Source organism: Panthera onca, chromosome X (assembly GCF_046562875.1).
Source record: "Panthera onca isolate mPanOnc1 chromosome X, mPanOnc1 haplotype 2, whole genome shotgun sequence".
NCBI classification, from domain to species: Eukaryota; Metazoa; Chordata; class Mammalia; order Carnivora; family Felidae; genus Panthera; species Panthera onca.
The window spans coordinates 59,782,865-59,798,798 of record NC_138357.1 but is presented as its reverse complement, the minus strand read 5'-3'; the positions used below and the strand labels follow the sequence as shown (position 1 = coordinate 59,798,798).

The 15,934-nt window shown below is 34.8% G+C and overlaps 1 protein-coding gene across 1 annotated transcript in view; it reads right to left on the bottom strand.

The window, feature by feature from the left end:
• Positions 1-15,934, bottom strand: part of HDX (highly divergent homeobox) — a 173,457-nt gene that overhangs the window by 55,941 nt on the left and 101,582 nt on the right. The window contains exon 5 of the mRNA XM_081794323.1: positions 6,986-7,132. Within this exon, the coding sequence (XP_081650449.1) occupies positions 6,986-7,132 (147 nt within the window). The remainder of the gene's footprint in view (positions 1-6,985; positions 7,133-15,934) is intronic.

Here is a 15,934-nt window from a genome sequence, read left to right as displayed (position 1 = left end):
GAACTCCCCTGGGAAGCCATCTGGTCCTGGACTCTTATTTGTTGGGAGATTTTTGATAACTGATTCAATTCCTTCGCTGGTTATGGGTCTGTTCAAGCTTTCTATTTCCTCCTGATTGAGTTTTGGAAGCATGTGGGTGTTTAGGAATTTGTCCCTTTGTTCCAGGTTGTCCAGTTTGTTGGCATATAATTTTTCATAGTACTCCCTGATAATTGTTTGTATCTCTGAGGGATTGGTTGCAACTTTTGTTTGTTTAGAGTTTTTTGATTATTGATTCATTCTCCTCATTAATAATAAGTCAACTTAGATTTCCTATTTCTTCATGATTCAGTCTTGGAATATTGTGTTTCCAGTAATTTATCAATTTATTCTGGGTTGTCTAATGTGTTGCTCCAGAGCATTTATAATAATCTTATGAACCCTTGTATTTCTGTGGTATCAGTTGTAATTTCTCTTTCATTTCTGTTTTTATTTGAGCCTTCTTTTTTCTTGGTGAAACTGCCTAAGATTTGTGAACTGTGTTTATCTTTTTAAAGAAACAGCCCTTGATTTCATTCATCTTTTCTATTTCACTTTTACTATCTAATTTATTTCCACTCTAATCGTTGTTATTTCCTTTCTTCTACTAACTTTTTTTTTCTTGTTACTTTAGGTCTATAGTTAATTGTTTATTTGAGGTTTCTCTTTTTCATAGCTTGTAGTACTATGAACTTTCCTTTTAGAACCACTTTTGCTGTATCCCATAGATTTTGGTAAGTCATTTTTTTTGTTTGTTTTCATTTGTTTCTAAGAAATCTATGATGCCAGTTTATTCTTGTAATTGATTTCTAGTGTCATGCTCTTGTGGTCAGAAAAGATGCTTAATAAAATTTCAATCATCTTAAATTTATTGAGACCTGTGGCCTAATATGTGATTTGTATTGGAAAATGTTCCACGTGAGCTTGAGAAGAATGTGAATTCTGCTGATTTTGGATGAAATGTTCTGTATATGTTTTTAAAGTCCATTTGCTCTACTATATTGTTTAAGGCCCTTTATTGATTTTCTGGCTGGAAAAACTATCCATTGATGCAAATGGGCTACTAAAGTCCCCTGCTATTATTCTATTGCTATCAATGTCTCTTTTTTTCTTTCTTTTATTGAAGTAATAATTGGCATAGTGTTATATTAGTTTCACATCTACGATATAATGATTCAACAACGACATACATTACTCAGTGTTCATAAATATAAACATACTCTTGATCCCATATATTTTACCCCTCCCTTCAGTTACCTCCCCTCTGGCAATCACCATTTTCTTCTCTGAATTTAAAGGTGTGGTTTTTGATATTTTTCCATTGTTGGTTCATCTGTTTTGTTCCTTAAATTCCACATATGAGTGAAATTATATGAATTCCACATTGAGAATTATAATAGCTGTAGGTTTTTCATATATGACCTTTGTTATGTTGAGTTATGTTCCCTCTAAACCTACTCTATTGATGGTTTTTGTCATGAATGGATATTGTCCTTTGTCAAATGCTTTATTTGCATCTATTGAGAGGATCATTTGGTTATTATCCTTTCTTTTATTAATGTGGTATATCACATTGATTTATTTGTAGATATTAAACCACCCTTGCAACCCAAGAGTAAATCCCACTTAATTATGGTGAATGATTCTTTTACGTATTATTGGATTTTACTTGCTAGTATTTTATTGAGAATTTTTGCATCTGTTTAAATGGACTAAATGCTCCAATAAAAAAATATAGGGTGACAGAGTGGATAAAAAGCAATATCCATCTATGTGCTGCCAAAGGAGACTCACTTCAGAACTAAAGACACATGCACATAAAAAGTGAAAGGATGGAAAACATTTCCCATACAAATCTAAACAAGAAGAAAGGTGGTGTATCAGTACTCATATCAGAAAAAAATAGACTTTAAAACAAAGGTTATAACAAGAGACAAAGAAAGACACTGCATATGATAAAGAGAATAGTCCAACAAAAGTATATAGCAATTGTAAATATTTATGCACCAACATTAAAGCACCTAAATAAAGAAAACAGCTATTAACAGACATAGAAGAAGAAATTGGTAATAATACAATAATAAGAGGGGATTTTGACATCCCACTTACATCAATGGATAGATTATACAAACATAAAAACAAGAATGAAACACTGTCTTTGAATGACATATTGGACCAGATGGGCCTAACAGATAAATTCAGAACATCCTATCTCAAAACAGCAGAGTACACATTCTCTTCAAGTACACATGGCACATTCTCCAGGACTGACCATATATTAGGGCATAAAAAATCTTAGCAAATCATGTCACACATCTTTTCCAACCACCCTCCATTGAAAGTGGAAATCAATCACAAGAAAATCTGGAAGGAACACAACTACATGGAAGCTAAATAACATGCTACTAAACAATGAATGGATCAATCAACAAATGAAAAAAAAACACACACACGAAGACAAGTGAAAATGAGAGCACAATGGTTCAAACTCTATGGGATGCAGCAAACACTGTCCGAAGAGGAAAGATTTTTATATCTTTCATTTTGAGAGAGTATGTTTAGGAATATTCCAGCACTGTCTCCTCTCTCTTGCAGAATGTGGTCTCCCCCATGGCAATGAATTTCATGATAACTTACTGAAAGTACAGAAAAAGATAACCACATTGAAAATGGAAATCTCAGGATAACATCTGTGTTCCAGGTGAAGACCTACCAATTCAGACTGGAACAAATCAGATTTCAGGAAAAATTTCTTCAAGATGATAAAACTGTTACACTACCAAATGTGTATGAATGTATTGAGAAGAGAGATATGCACCTGGGAAGGGTTTCAGAATAAATTAGTAGTAAGTACCTACAAAATTAAGCAAGCAAAAATGCAAAAAAAAAAACCCAAAAAACTAACAATGAACATAAAACAAAAACAAAACAAAAAACAAAATAATGTTACACAGAAATAGTAAAATATAATATACTACATATGTTAATATGTAGTATAATAGTATACTACATAAGTCAAATATGTAAAACACTTACTTAGTTATAATAATGTTAACACTGGATAACTAACTAACTGAAATTATGAAATAACCAAACTGGGAGAATAAAAGAGAAAAAGTATGCATGTAAGTAAAAGGATCACTGAAGAGATCTTGAAAAAGATTGAGGATAAACCCTCGTATTTTAGTGGAAAATCAATCAACAATGGCTAGCATTGAAAAATCAAGAAATAGTCATATAAACAGAGAGAAGGGAGACTCTTAGGTATTTCCCAATATCTGTCTTCTCCCTCTTCCAGAATAATAAAAAAGTTTAGTTGGGCATATGGCTTCCCAGAGTATAACTGCATTTTCAGCAAACCTTACAGTTAGGTATGACCATGGAACTAATCTTCAGCCAGTGGGTTAGAAGTGACTGTGTCTTGTGACAGTTTCTGGGAATCCTCTTTAAAAGATAGCTGGTACACACCCCTTGCCTCTTCTTTTACCCCCCTCTGTCTTGCTTCCTGGACCATAAGTGTCATAATTTTGGACCTTGTGGGCAAGAAGTACATCATAGAGATGGCAGAATTGAAGGTGGAATGTACCAGAGTCACTCAGGAGTTTATGGGGCAGAACTGCCATGCCAATTTTAAGTTGTACATCCCTGGACTTGTACATGAAATTAAAATATCTTGTCTGAATTACTATTGAGTGTTTCTGTTACAGGCAAACCTAATTCTAATTAATAAAACACATTATTCATAGGTGGAGGTAAAAAGTGCTTGATTCCAGCTATTGGAAAATAGGAGTAGGGAAAGAATAAGGAATGTTGGTTTTATAGCAAGTTTTACAGAACTCGGCTCCTTAAGCTGTGTGCATTTATAACTTCTATTTAAAAAAAAAATGATAAGAACAAAAACACATGTTCTGAAGTTCCTTATTCTTGGCATTTAGGCTTCTCATACCATTATCCCACTCCAATTCCTCTTCAATCATTTGTATTCTTGTGTTATCTTTCTTGCTAGACTCCAAACTACTTAAAAACAGGGAAAGTGTCTAATGCATTTCTATTTCTTTGTTAGTATACATAATATAGCATGCTCAGTAAATGCAGGATTTAATTTGATTTTTCATTTGGATCCAAAAAAAAAAAAAACCGAAAAGCAAGCATTGTGAAAATAGCAATTATTTTTTGAAATCTGTGCTCCATGGTTTCTCCCAATATTCCCTTTTTCTTCATCTATGTATGTGAAAATACTTTATTTCTTCCTTTAGAAGAAATCTGAAGTTTGCCATTTGTTCTTTAATAGCACTTCCCTCTTGATTTTCTGGGATGAATCTCCAGTGTAAGCTAAAGCCTACTCATACTTCCTTGAAAAAGCCAACTGTTAGCATCTCTTCTAAATTCCACATTTAATGATCCATGAAATCGCCCAGAGTGGGATTCTTTTTTTTTTTCAACGTTTTTTTTTTTTTTTTTTTTTTTTTTTTTTTTTTTTATTTTGGGACAGAGAGAGACAGAGCATGAACGGGGAAGGGTCAGAGAGAGAGGGAGACACAGAATCGGAAACAGGCTCCAGGCTCCGAGCCATCAGCCCAGAGCCTGATGCGGGGCTCGAACTCACGGACCGCGAGATCGTGACCTGGCTGAAGTCGGACGCTTAACCGACTGCGCCACCCAGGCGAAGAGTGGGATTCTTTATACCACATAAATCAAGAAATGCTATAAATCAGGTTTTTTCCCTTAGCTAATTGTTAAACACTTACAAGCATACTACTATTACTACTATTTAAATCTTATATCCACATTTTATAAATTGAATGTAAACTACTGTATCCATGACTGATCAATATAATTTTCAATCAAAATTTCATTACATAACATGTGAGGTCCATTTCATATTACCTTATGTAATGTTTCATAATATAATGTAATGTAATGTAATGTAATGTAATCACCCAAATTCCGAATACTTTCAGCATGCCAAAAAGAAACCCTATACTCATTAACAATCATTTTTCATTCCTCCCTATCTCAATCCCCTGGCAATTACTGATACTACTTTTCATTTCTATAGATGTGCCTATTCTGGATATTTCATATAAATGGAATCATAAAATATGTGGTCTTTGGTGACTGGTTTCTTTCACTTAACATAATGTTTTCAAGAAGCATCTATTTTGTAGCACGTTTCAGTATTTCATTACTTTATATGCCTATATAATATTCCATTCTATGCTATATCACATTTTCTTTATGCATTCACTTCATGGACATTTGTTTTTTTTCCCACTTTTTGGCTATTATGAACAATGCTGCTATGGATATCCATGTATAAGTACTTTTTTAAAGTTTTTATTTAAATTCCAATTAGTTAACATACAACGTATTATTAGTTTCAGGTGTACAATTCAGTGTTTCAACACTTACATACAACACCCTGTGCTCACTGCAAGTGCACTCCTTAATCACCAACACCTATTTACTCCATCCCTCCCAATCACCTCTTCCATCGTAACCATCAATTCATTCTCTATAGTTAAGAGTCTGTTTCTTGGATTGCCTCTCTCTCTTTTTTTTCTCCTATGCTCATTTGTTTCAATAAAACAAAAAGCTTTGCACAGTGAATGAAATGATCAACAAAACTAAAAGCCAACCTACAGAATGGGAGAAGATACTAGCAAATGACATATCTGATAGAGGATTATTATCCAAAATATATAAAGAACTCATAAAACTCAACACCCAAAAGATGAATAATCCAATTAAGAAATGAACAGAAGACAAGAATAGACATTTTTCCAAAGAAGACATACAGATGGCCAACAGATATATGAAAAGATGCTCACCATCACTGATCATCAGAGAAATACAAATTGAAACTACAATGAGGTATCACCTCACACCTGTCAAAATGGCTAAAATTAACAACACAAGAAACAACAAGTGTTGGTGAAGATGTGAAGAAAGGGAAACCCTCTTGCACTGTCTGTGGAATGTGAATTGGTGCAGCCACTGTGGAAAACTGTATGGAGTTTCCTCAAAAAATTAAAAATAGAACTACCTTACAATCCAGGAATTGCACAACAAGGTATTTACCCATAGAATAAAAAATACTAACTTGAAGGGATACATGCACCTCAATGTTTATAGCAGCACTATCTATAATAGCCAAATTATGGAAACAGACCAAATGTCCATTGACTGCTGAATGGATAAAGAAAAAGTGGTACATATATACAATGGAATATCACCCAGCCATAAAAAAAAGAATGCAATGTGACCATTTGGAAGAATGTGAATGGATCTGGAAAGTATTATGCTAAGTGAAATAAGTCAATCAGAGAGCAAGAAATACCATAATATTTCATTCATATTTGGAATTTAAGAAAAAAAAATGAGCATGTATAAGTTTTTGAGTATACACACATTTCATTTCTTTTGGGTACATACCTAAGAGTGAAATTGATGGGTCATATGATAACTCTATGTTAAAAATTTAAGAACTGTTTTTCAACGTGGCTAAAACATTTTACATTTACAACAAAAGTGTACAATGGTTCCAATTTATCCACATCCCAGTCAACACTTGTTATTATCTGTCTTTTTTATTATAGTCATCATATGGGCTATTAAGTGGTATCTCATTGTGGTTTTGATTTCCACAATGACAAATGATGTTGAACATCTTTTTGTGTGTTTATTGGCCAGTTGCATATCTTCTTTGGATAAAGTATATTTAAATTCTTTGCCCATTTTCAATTGCATTATTTGCCTTTTTATTATTAATATTTAAGAATTCTTTACATACTCTGAATATAAGCTCCTTATCAGATATGTACTTTGAAAATATTTCGCCCCATTCTGTGGATAATCTTTTTCACTTTATTGATGTTCTTGTTTTCAGCACCTCATGCAATTTTTATAGAGCTTTATTTTATGACAATCTTCAATCACAGCATGAAAATTATTGAAAATGTCTTACCCGAACTATTTCACAGTCAACATTTAATTCAGTTGCAACTGCTTCAATTTTCTCTCTACACACAGAACCAAGGCTGGTCATGCCATTGTCCCAGTACTTCTTAAGGGTGGCTAAGTCTCGGTCACTGAACTGAGTGCGGTCTTGTAGCTGTAAGACAGATTTAAAATAATTAGAATAAAAGGAAAGAATATTATAGACAGGGTCATCTGGGTGAATTATGCTAGGCTACTTTCAACACATAACTAACTAAATTAATTTCACAGTTCTTAATATGTGTTTCCCCATTCTGAAATGGGCCTCTCCATGATATTTCCATAACATGAAAGTGTGTTAGAATAAAACAAGTAAAAAAAATTAACTGTTAGCAATTAAGTAGTATTTTTAAGTTGTTTTTAGTTTTTATTTTTACCATTTTTTTAAAGTAGACTTCATACCCATTGTGGGGCTTTAACTCACAACCCTGAGATCAAGAGTTGCATGCTCTACCAACTGAGCCAGCAAGGTGCCCCAGCAAATAAGCAGTATTGATTTTAAATGATTATAATCACATAAATAATACATTTTATTGTCATTGTAGAAAATAAGGATACATTTTTTAAGAAAGAATTTAAATTACCCACAATTCTGTAAATAGCACTTGTTAATATTATAATGTCTATTTTTTTTCATTTTTCTATGATACACATATTCATATTCGCACTAAATATATTTAAAAAAATAATGGTTAGGGAGCCTGGGTGGCTCAGTCGGTTGAGTGTCCGACTTCAGCTCAGGTCATGATCTCACGGTTTGTGAGTTTGAGCCCCACATCGGGCTCCATACTGACTGCCTGGAGCCTGGAGCCTGCTTCGGATTCTGTGTCTCCTTCTTTCTGCCCCTCCCCTGCTTGCACTGTGTGTGTGTCTCTCTCTCTTTTAAAAATAAATAAACATTAAAAATATTTTAAAAAATAACAGTCAAGATCACATCACTGTGGTGTCTTTTGAGAATTTAATCTAGATTGGCCATGTGTAGATCTTGTATTAATGTTATAATAAATTAAAAGTGTAAATAAGAAAGTCTTAAGAAGATAAGGTAGCTTTTAATAATCATATTTATGACTTCAGAAAGTTTCATAATAACCCTATCCTTTTTGTTCTTAGATTTTTTTTATTCCAATAAACTATAGACCTTGTATGTTATTTTAATTCAATGAATCCTAGAGGCAACTGTAGGAAGGAAATTAGAAACATGATGGAATAATGACTTTCATTTTATTGATAAGGAGTCAGGAAAAGCAGGGTCAAAGGACACATTTAACAAGGAACAAAATGTCCATCACAGAGCTAGAAATAGAAATCTGATTTTTTTTCTAGTAGCTTCATCCTTATGAGGTCTCCAATTAGCTAAGGAGGTGGTAAAAAAAATCTAAAAATAGCTTTTAATTAAAAATATATATCCTGCAAAGCCCTTGTATGTGTATGCATGCTTTTGTGATGAGAGAACAAGAATGAGAGAGCAAGAGAGTGAGAGAGAAAGCCTGTGATAGTGACTTGAGGAGAAATGCTGCAAATCATGGAAGGAGGTATGAGGTTCTGTTGCTTCCTTCTGCTTAAAAAGATATGGTCTGGTCTCACAGAGGCTACACCTCAAATCCTTTGTAGAAGTACACTGATTTCAATATTCCCTTTCTTTCTTTTTTTTTTTAATTTATTTTTTTAAATTTATTTTTGAGACACAGAGAGACAGAGCATGAGCAGGGGAGGGGCAGAGAGAGAGGGAGATGCAGAATCTGAAACAGGCTCCAGGCTCTGAGCTGTCAGCACAGAGCCCGATGCGGGGCTCGAACTCACGGACTGTGAGATCATGACCTGAGCTGAAGTCGGACGCTTAATGGAGTCACCCAGGTGCCCCTCAACATTCCCTTTCTTAATGAAATTTAAAATAGATCCCTCTCCTGAATTGGATTTGAATAACAATATAATGTATACAACATATAAAGCATGACTTAAATGAAAGTTATCATAGCTAAAACTGGTAAAATACTAAAAAACAAGTGCAAATATGTTTTAAAGCTACAACCCTTTGAACAAGAATTTTACTTTTTAATTTTTTAATGTTTACTTTTTTTATTTTTTAGAGAGAGAGAGTGACAAAATGTGAGCAGGGGAGAGACAGAGAGAGAGGGAGACGCAGCATTCGAAGCAGGCTCCAGGCTCTGAACTGTCAGCACAGAGCCATTTCCAGGGACAAACCCACGAACCGTGAGATCATGACGTGAGCCAAAGTTGGTGGCTTAACCAACTGAGCCACCCAGGCGGCCCTCAGAAAGAATTTTAAACATCAGGAGGGAAAGCAATATATGAACTTGTGGTTTACTACCAAAATAGTGAAGTTAGATTGTATAATTAATGTGTCTATTCATAGGCAATATAGTACAGTTGTTCTGTGCGTATGTTGATCATTCAACACAGATAAATGATAAATTTGTTTTTCCTCTACTTAAAGAGCCTTGATGAGTAACATTTATTGTAAGTACTAGTACTAAATTACATGTTCCTAAGGAACAAATCAAAATATACCATACAAGAGTTTTTAATCAAGTGGAATAAGCTTCAAGTATTTACAACATAAAAAGCTCATTAGGTTCCCATTGTATATTGATCGTACCATAGTTTTGTAGCTAAAATAAAACAGAAAGCAAAATAAATGGGAGTAGGGTTCTAGGTAGATTCAAATAATCCACCATAACAGCCAGCATAAGGGTTTTTATATATTTCCATTGCATCAAGTTCTCCAGTGCAAGCCAGGCTACATTACTGTCAGAATGTAAGGAATACTGAACAGAACGCTGAACACACTCATCCAATGAATTTGTAATTCATTTAGAGGACATCTGAAGCTGATTCATCCCTTAAATTGAACTAAATAAAACCTGACTTGATTTGTTAGAAATGTGCTGGGGTCCCAACATTAGCAATGTTGAAGGCAAGCTATTATGATAATGCCTATTAAGTAGAAACTTATGGGGGAAGAACAGTTAAAGTTCTTAAAAATATCTTATCCAAGAAAATAATAAGGTTATAAAAATAATTTATCATTAAAACTGTAAATATTGATTTAGAGAAGAATAAAAAGGTGGACACAAAGGATAAGTTACATTCTGCCCTCAAGTTAAAATCAGTTTTGTTTTTTGACAGGGCTCTAAGCCACTTTCACTTTAGAAAGAAACCTACAGCCAAAACCACTGGCTCAAGTGAGAGAGACATATTAAACAATTCTCTTGTTGATTTTGCGAAAAGAATAACATTCCAGTAACCCTGAAACTAGGGTGAAAGCTGAGGTTTGGCCCAAGTGACCAGGTAATTGTGTTGATTGTACATGGATTATATTGCAACACAATATTCAGAAACCTTCTGGTCTCTTCACAAACTTCATAACATTTGTAGGAAATTAGTTCTTTGCTTTTCTTTTAAAAATAAAATTAGATGACAAAACTCTGATGTTGGGGAGTACAGTGTCCTGTTTTATGTATGGATCTTACTTAAATGTAGAGGTAAACTATTTATATTCAGAGGAAGCCCCTTTAAAATGAGAACTATTAAAAAATTTTAATACAATTAACACTCCTTCAGCTTACTGCTTCAGTGTTCCATATGCTGTGCACCATTCTGCCCTATTTCAATCATCAGTCCAGACACTAGCCTGTAGTGTTGAGACTTCAAACTTGTTTTGTGAAATTCTATTCATCTTTCTACTTAAAAATCAGCTCATTAGTAGCCGAGATCATACTTTTTTGGTTTTATTTTCATTGTAAAAATGAATAATACACTTGATAAGAAAAACAGCCAAACTACGAGCTATAGTCTCTTTCCCTTCCTTATTTACAAATTCCTAATCTAAACACCAAGGCAACTTCTGTCAGTAGTTTCCAGAAAATTTCCAAAACAAAAATGCATATACACTTACAAAAAAAGTGATGATACTATAAAATTAAATTCTATTACTTATGTATATCTTGGAGCTATTTCTATACCATCACATTCAGATACACTACCTCAATATTTTTTTTCAATATATAAAATTTATTGTCAAATTGGTTTCCATACAACACCCAGTGCTCATCCCAAAAGGTGCCCTCCTCAATACCCATCACCAATCCTCTCCTCCCTCCCACCCCCATCAACCCTCAGTTTGTTCTCAGTTTTTAACAGTCTCTTATGCTTTGGCTCTCTCCCACTCTAACCTCTTTTTTTTTCTTCCCCCCCCTCCAATGGGTTTCTGTTAAGTTTCTCAGGATCCACATAAGAGTGAAAACATATGGTATCTGTCTTTCTCTGTATGGCTTATTTCACTTAGCATCACACTCTCCAGTTCCATCCACGTTGCTACAAAGGGCCATATTTCATTCTGTCTCATTGCCACATAGTACTCCATTGTGTATATAAACCACAATTTCTTTATCCATTCATCAGTTGATGGACATTTAGGCTTTTTCCATAATTTGGCTATTGTTGAGAGTGCTGCTATAAACATTGGGGTACAAGTGCCCCTATGCATCAGTACTCTTGTATCCCTTGGGTAAATTCCTAGCAGTGCTATTGCTGGGTCATAGGGTAGGTCTATTTTTAATTTATTGAGGAACCTCCACACTGTTTTCCAGAGTGGCTGCACCAGTTTGCATTCCCACCAACAGTTCAAGAGGGTTCCCGTTTCTCCACATCCTCGCCAGCATCTATAGTCTCCTGATTTGTTCATTTTGGCCACTCTGACTGGTGTGAACTACCTCAATCTTTTTAACTGCTAAATTGTGTTCCATGGACCACATAAAAATATAAAGCTTCTGCACAGCAAAGAAAACAAGCAACAATAATAAGACAATCTACTTAATGGGCAAAGATATTTGCAAATGACATATCCAATAACGGCTTAGTATCCAGAATATATAAAGAACTTATACAACTCAACACCAAAAAACTCCCAAATAATCCAGTTTAAAAATGGGCAGAGGACAGGAACACACATTTCTCCAAAGAAGTCATAGAGATGACTAACAGACACACGAAAAGATGCTCAACATCACTCATCAGCAGGGAAATGCAAATCAAAACCACAATGAGATATCATCTCATACCTCTCAAAATGGCTAAAATCAAAAACACAAAAAACAAGTATTGATGAGGATGTGGAAAAAAGGAACCCTCATGCACTCTTGGTGGGAATACAAATTGTTACAGTCACTGTGGAAAACAATATGGAGGCTTTTCAAAAAAGTAAAAATAAAATTATTGTATGATTTAGTAATTCTATTACTGAGTATTTAACCAAAGAATATTGAAACACTAATCCAAAAAGATATATGCACCCCTATTTTAATTGCAGCATTATTTACAATGGTCAAATTATGGACTAATCCTAGTGTCCATTGATAGATGAATGGATAAAGAAGATGTATATATAATGATAAATGGATAAAGAAGATAAGGTGTATATACATATATATGCAACAGACACTACATGATTTAGAAATATCTAATTGTGAAAGTTTAGGTGTTTTTCAGGTTATTGCTATTAAAAACAACACTTAAATGGATATCCTTGTATATAAATCTTGATTTTTATTTGCAATTATACATTATGCAATTATACAATTTGCAATTATACAATTATACATTATTTGCAACTATACATATTTTTTTTTGTTTTGATCACCTCCACTTCTCATTGGTGATGAAGGGATTCTTGCCCTAGAGTTTTGGGGATAGCCAACAAAAGCCTCTCAACACTAAACAGATAAAATCAACAGTAGTGTATTAGTCAGGTATACTCATAGCTTGGAAAAGAACACCACATGCTACAAAGGGACACATGGGGATTCTCTCTGGGAATAGAGTGAACAAACAGAGGCTGTAGTGTAATCCCTGAGAGTGGTGAAACCCCCATTTCCCATAGGAGGATTGGATTTCCCTCAGGAGAATTTCCCACAGGAGGAGGATGTGCTTGGCCTGTTTGAACAGAAACCCACAATTCAGGGATAAGCAGGCACTGCACTTGGTCCCTGTGATGAGTTATTTGAATATGGTACTTTGTCTACAGGTACAGGATGACAAGGGGAACTTGTGGTTGGCCATTTGAGACTCTCCTTGCTTTCCCCAGATGTCAAAACACATGTAATATGAGGCCTTAATATTAGGTCTTTTAATTTTTTTTTAAAATTTGAGTATATTTGAAACATAATGTTATGTTAGTTTCAGGTGTACAACATAGTGATTTGACTTCTCTATACATTATGTTATGCTCACTACAAGTGTAGCTATCACTCATCATTATATAATGCTATTACATTCTCACTGACTACATTTCCTATGCTGTGCTTTTTATTCCCATGACTTACTCATTCCATAACTGGAAGTCTGTACCTCCTACTCCCCTTCATCAATTGTGTCCATCCCTGTGGCAAATCAAATAGCTATGCCCTGGGTTAGGAGATTATAGGGAATGCATTGGAAAGGAGAACATTGCTTTCTGGCCTTGCTGAAAACAGTGGGCTGCACTTCCCTTATTTAGTTAATGTATATCTAGGGGTTGGGTTGTTCCTGTGCTCAGGAATTCCTTAGATCATGTTATCTATGGAATAGCTCATCTTGTTTTCCACCCTGTTTTCTGCATATGCTCTTTTGTAGTCTTGACAACACCTTAACTTGTTTTTCTGTACACTTTCTATACTTTCTTATTGGCACTTAGCCCCCTGATGTATTGCACAATGTTTCCCTACATGTATTCTTAAATACAGGAGCTTGAGATCAGCTTGGGAGACTTCCCTTAGCCTCCCTCTTTTCTCTCTTGACTTGCATGAAGCCTTGAGTAATCTTTTCTGCCAACTTAGGCTTTTCTGGACAAAACCGAAAGCAGAACTCACCCATCCCCAATCCCTCTTCCTCCGGCCTCTATAAATATGCCACAAATTGGGATTAGTGGGCCAAAGAATATGTGCATTTAAGTTTTTATAAACATAGCCAAATTGCCCTTGTTTAAGGACCTAGAGGGTATTATGCCAAATGAAATAAGTCAGACTGGGAAAGACCAATGCCATATGATTTCACTATGTAAAAATCTAAAAACCAAAACAAATGAATAAACAAACCAAAAGCAGAATCAGTTCTCTCTTTGTCTCTCTCTCTGCCCCTCCCCCACTCATGCACACACGCACACACACACACACACACACACACACACACAGGCACACACACACACCCACAGAGTCTCTCTCTCAAAATAAATAAAAATAAATAAGCTTAAAAGATAAAGGATCATACTTTTATTTCTTCTTTCTTATTATTTTTTTAAATCCATACACCTCTGTGCTAAACATGTCAGATGTCTTTTTGGACATAATTACATTTGTAATCACATTGAACACATTATCTATGATTAGCAATTCACTGTGCTTTCATTTTTTAAATTTTTTTTCTAACTATGAAATTTATTGTCAAATTGGTTTCCATACAACACCCAGTGCTCATCCCAAAAGGTGCCCTCCTCAATACCCATCACCCACCTTCCCCTCCCTCCCACCCCCCATCAGCCCTCAGTTTGTTCTCAGTTTTTAAGAGTCTCTTATGCTTTGGCTCTCTCCCACTCTAACCTTTTTTTTCTCCCCCCCCCTCCAATGGATTTCTGTTAAGATTCTCAGGATCCACATAAGAGTGAAAACATATGGTATCTGTCTTTCTCTGTATGGCTTATTTCACTTAGCATCACACTCTCCAGTTCCATCCATGTTGCTACAAAGGGCCATATTTCATTCTTTCTCATTGCCACGTAGTACTCCATTGTGTATATAAACCACAATTTTTTTTTTGATATATGAAGTTTATCCAGGCTCAAGAAACACAGAGAGTTCCAAACAAGATAAACCCAAGGAGATGCACGTCATAATATATAATAATGAAATGTCAAAGATTAAAGATATAGAGGGGCCCCTGGGTGGCTCAGTTGGTTAAGAATCCAACTTCGGCTCAGGTCATGATCTTGTGGTCCATGAGTTTGAGCCCCGCGTCAGACTCTGTGCTGACAGCTCAGAGCCTGAAGCCTGTTTCAGATTCTGTGTCTCCCTCTCTCTGACCCTCCCCCGTTCATGCTCTGTCTCTCTCTGTCTCGAAAATAAATAAACGTTAAAAAAAGCTTAAAAAAGATTATTATTTTGATAAAGTTCCAATGGTTTATTTTTGCTGTTGTTTCCCTTGCCTCAGGACACATACGTAGTAAGAAGTTGCTACAGCCAATGCCGAAGAGGTTACTGCCTGTGTTCTCCTCTAGGATTTCAATAGTTCCCTATCTCATATTTAGGTCTTTTATCCATTTTGAAATTTTTGTGTGTGGAAGGTGTAATAAAGTTTATGATTTTCATTCTTTTGCATGTTGTTATCCAGTTTTTCCAACATCATTTGTTGAAGAGACTATCTTTTTTCCATTGGATATTCTTTCCTGCTTTATCGAAGATTAGTTTATCATATAGCTGTGGTTCATTTCTGAGTTTTCCATTCTATTCTATTAATCTATGTGTCTGCTTTTTTGCCAGTACCATGTCTGTCTTGATCACTACAACTTTGTAATATAACTTGAAATCTGGAATTATGATGCCTTCAGCTTTGCTTTCCTTTTTCAAGATTGCTTTGGCTATTCAGGACCATTCGTGGTCCCATAACAATTTTAGGATTGTTTGTTCGACATCTGTACAAAATGCTGGTGTATTTTATAGGGATTGTATAAAATAAGTACTTTGCTTTGGGGAGTATAGTCATTTTAACGATGTTTTTCTTCCAATCCATGAGCATGGAATGTTTTTCCATTTCATTGTGTCCTCTTCAATTTCAATTTATTTCATCAGTGTTTTATAGTTTTCAGTTTATATATATTTTACCTCTTTGTTTAGGTTTATTCCTAGATATGATTTTTGATTGTAAGGTG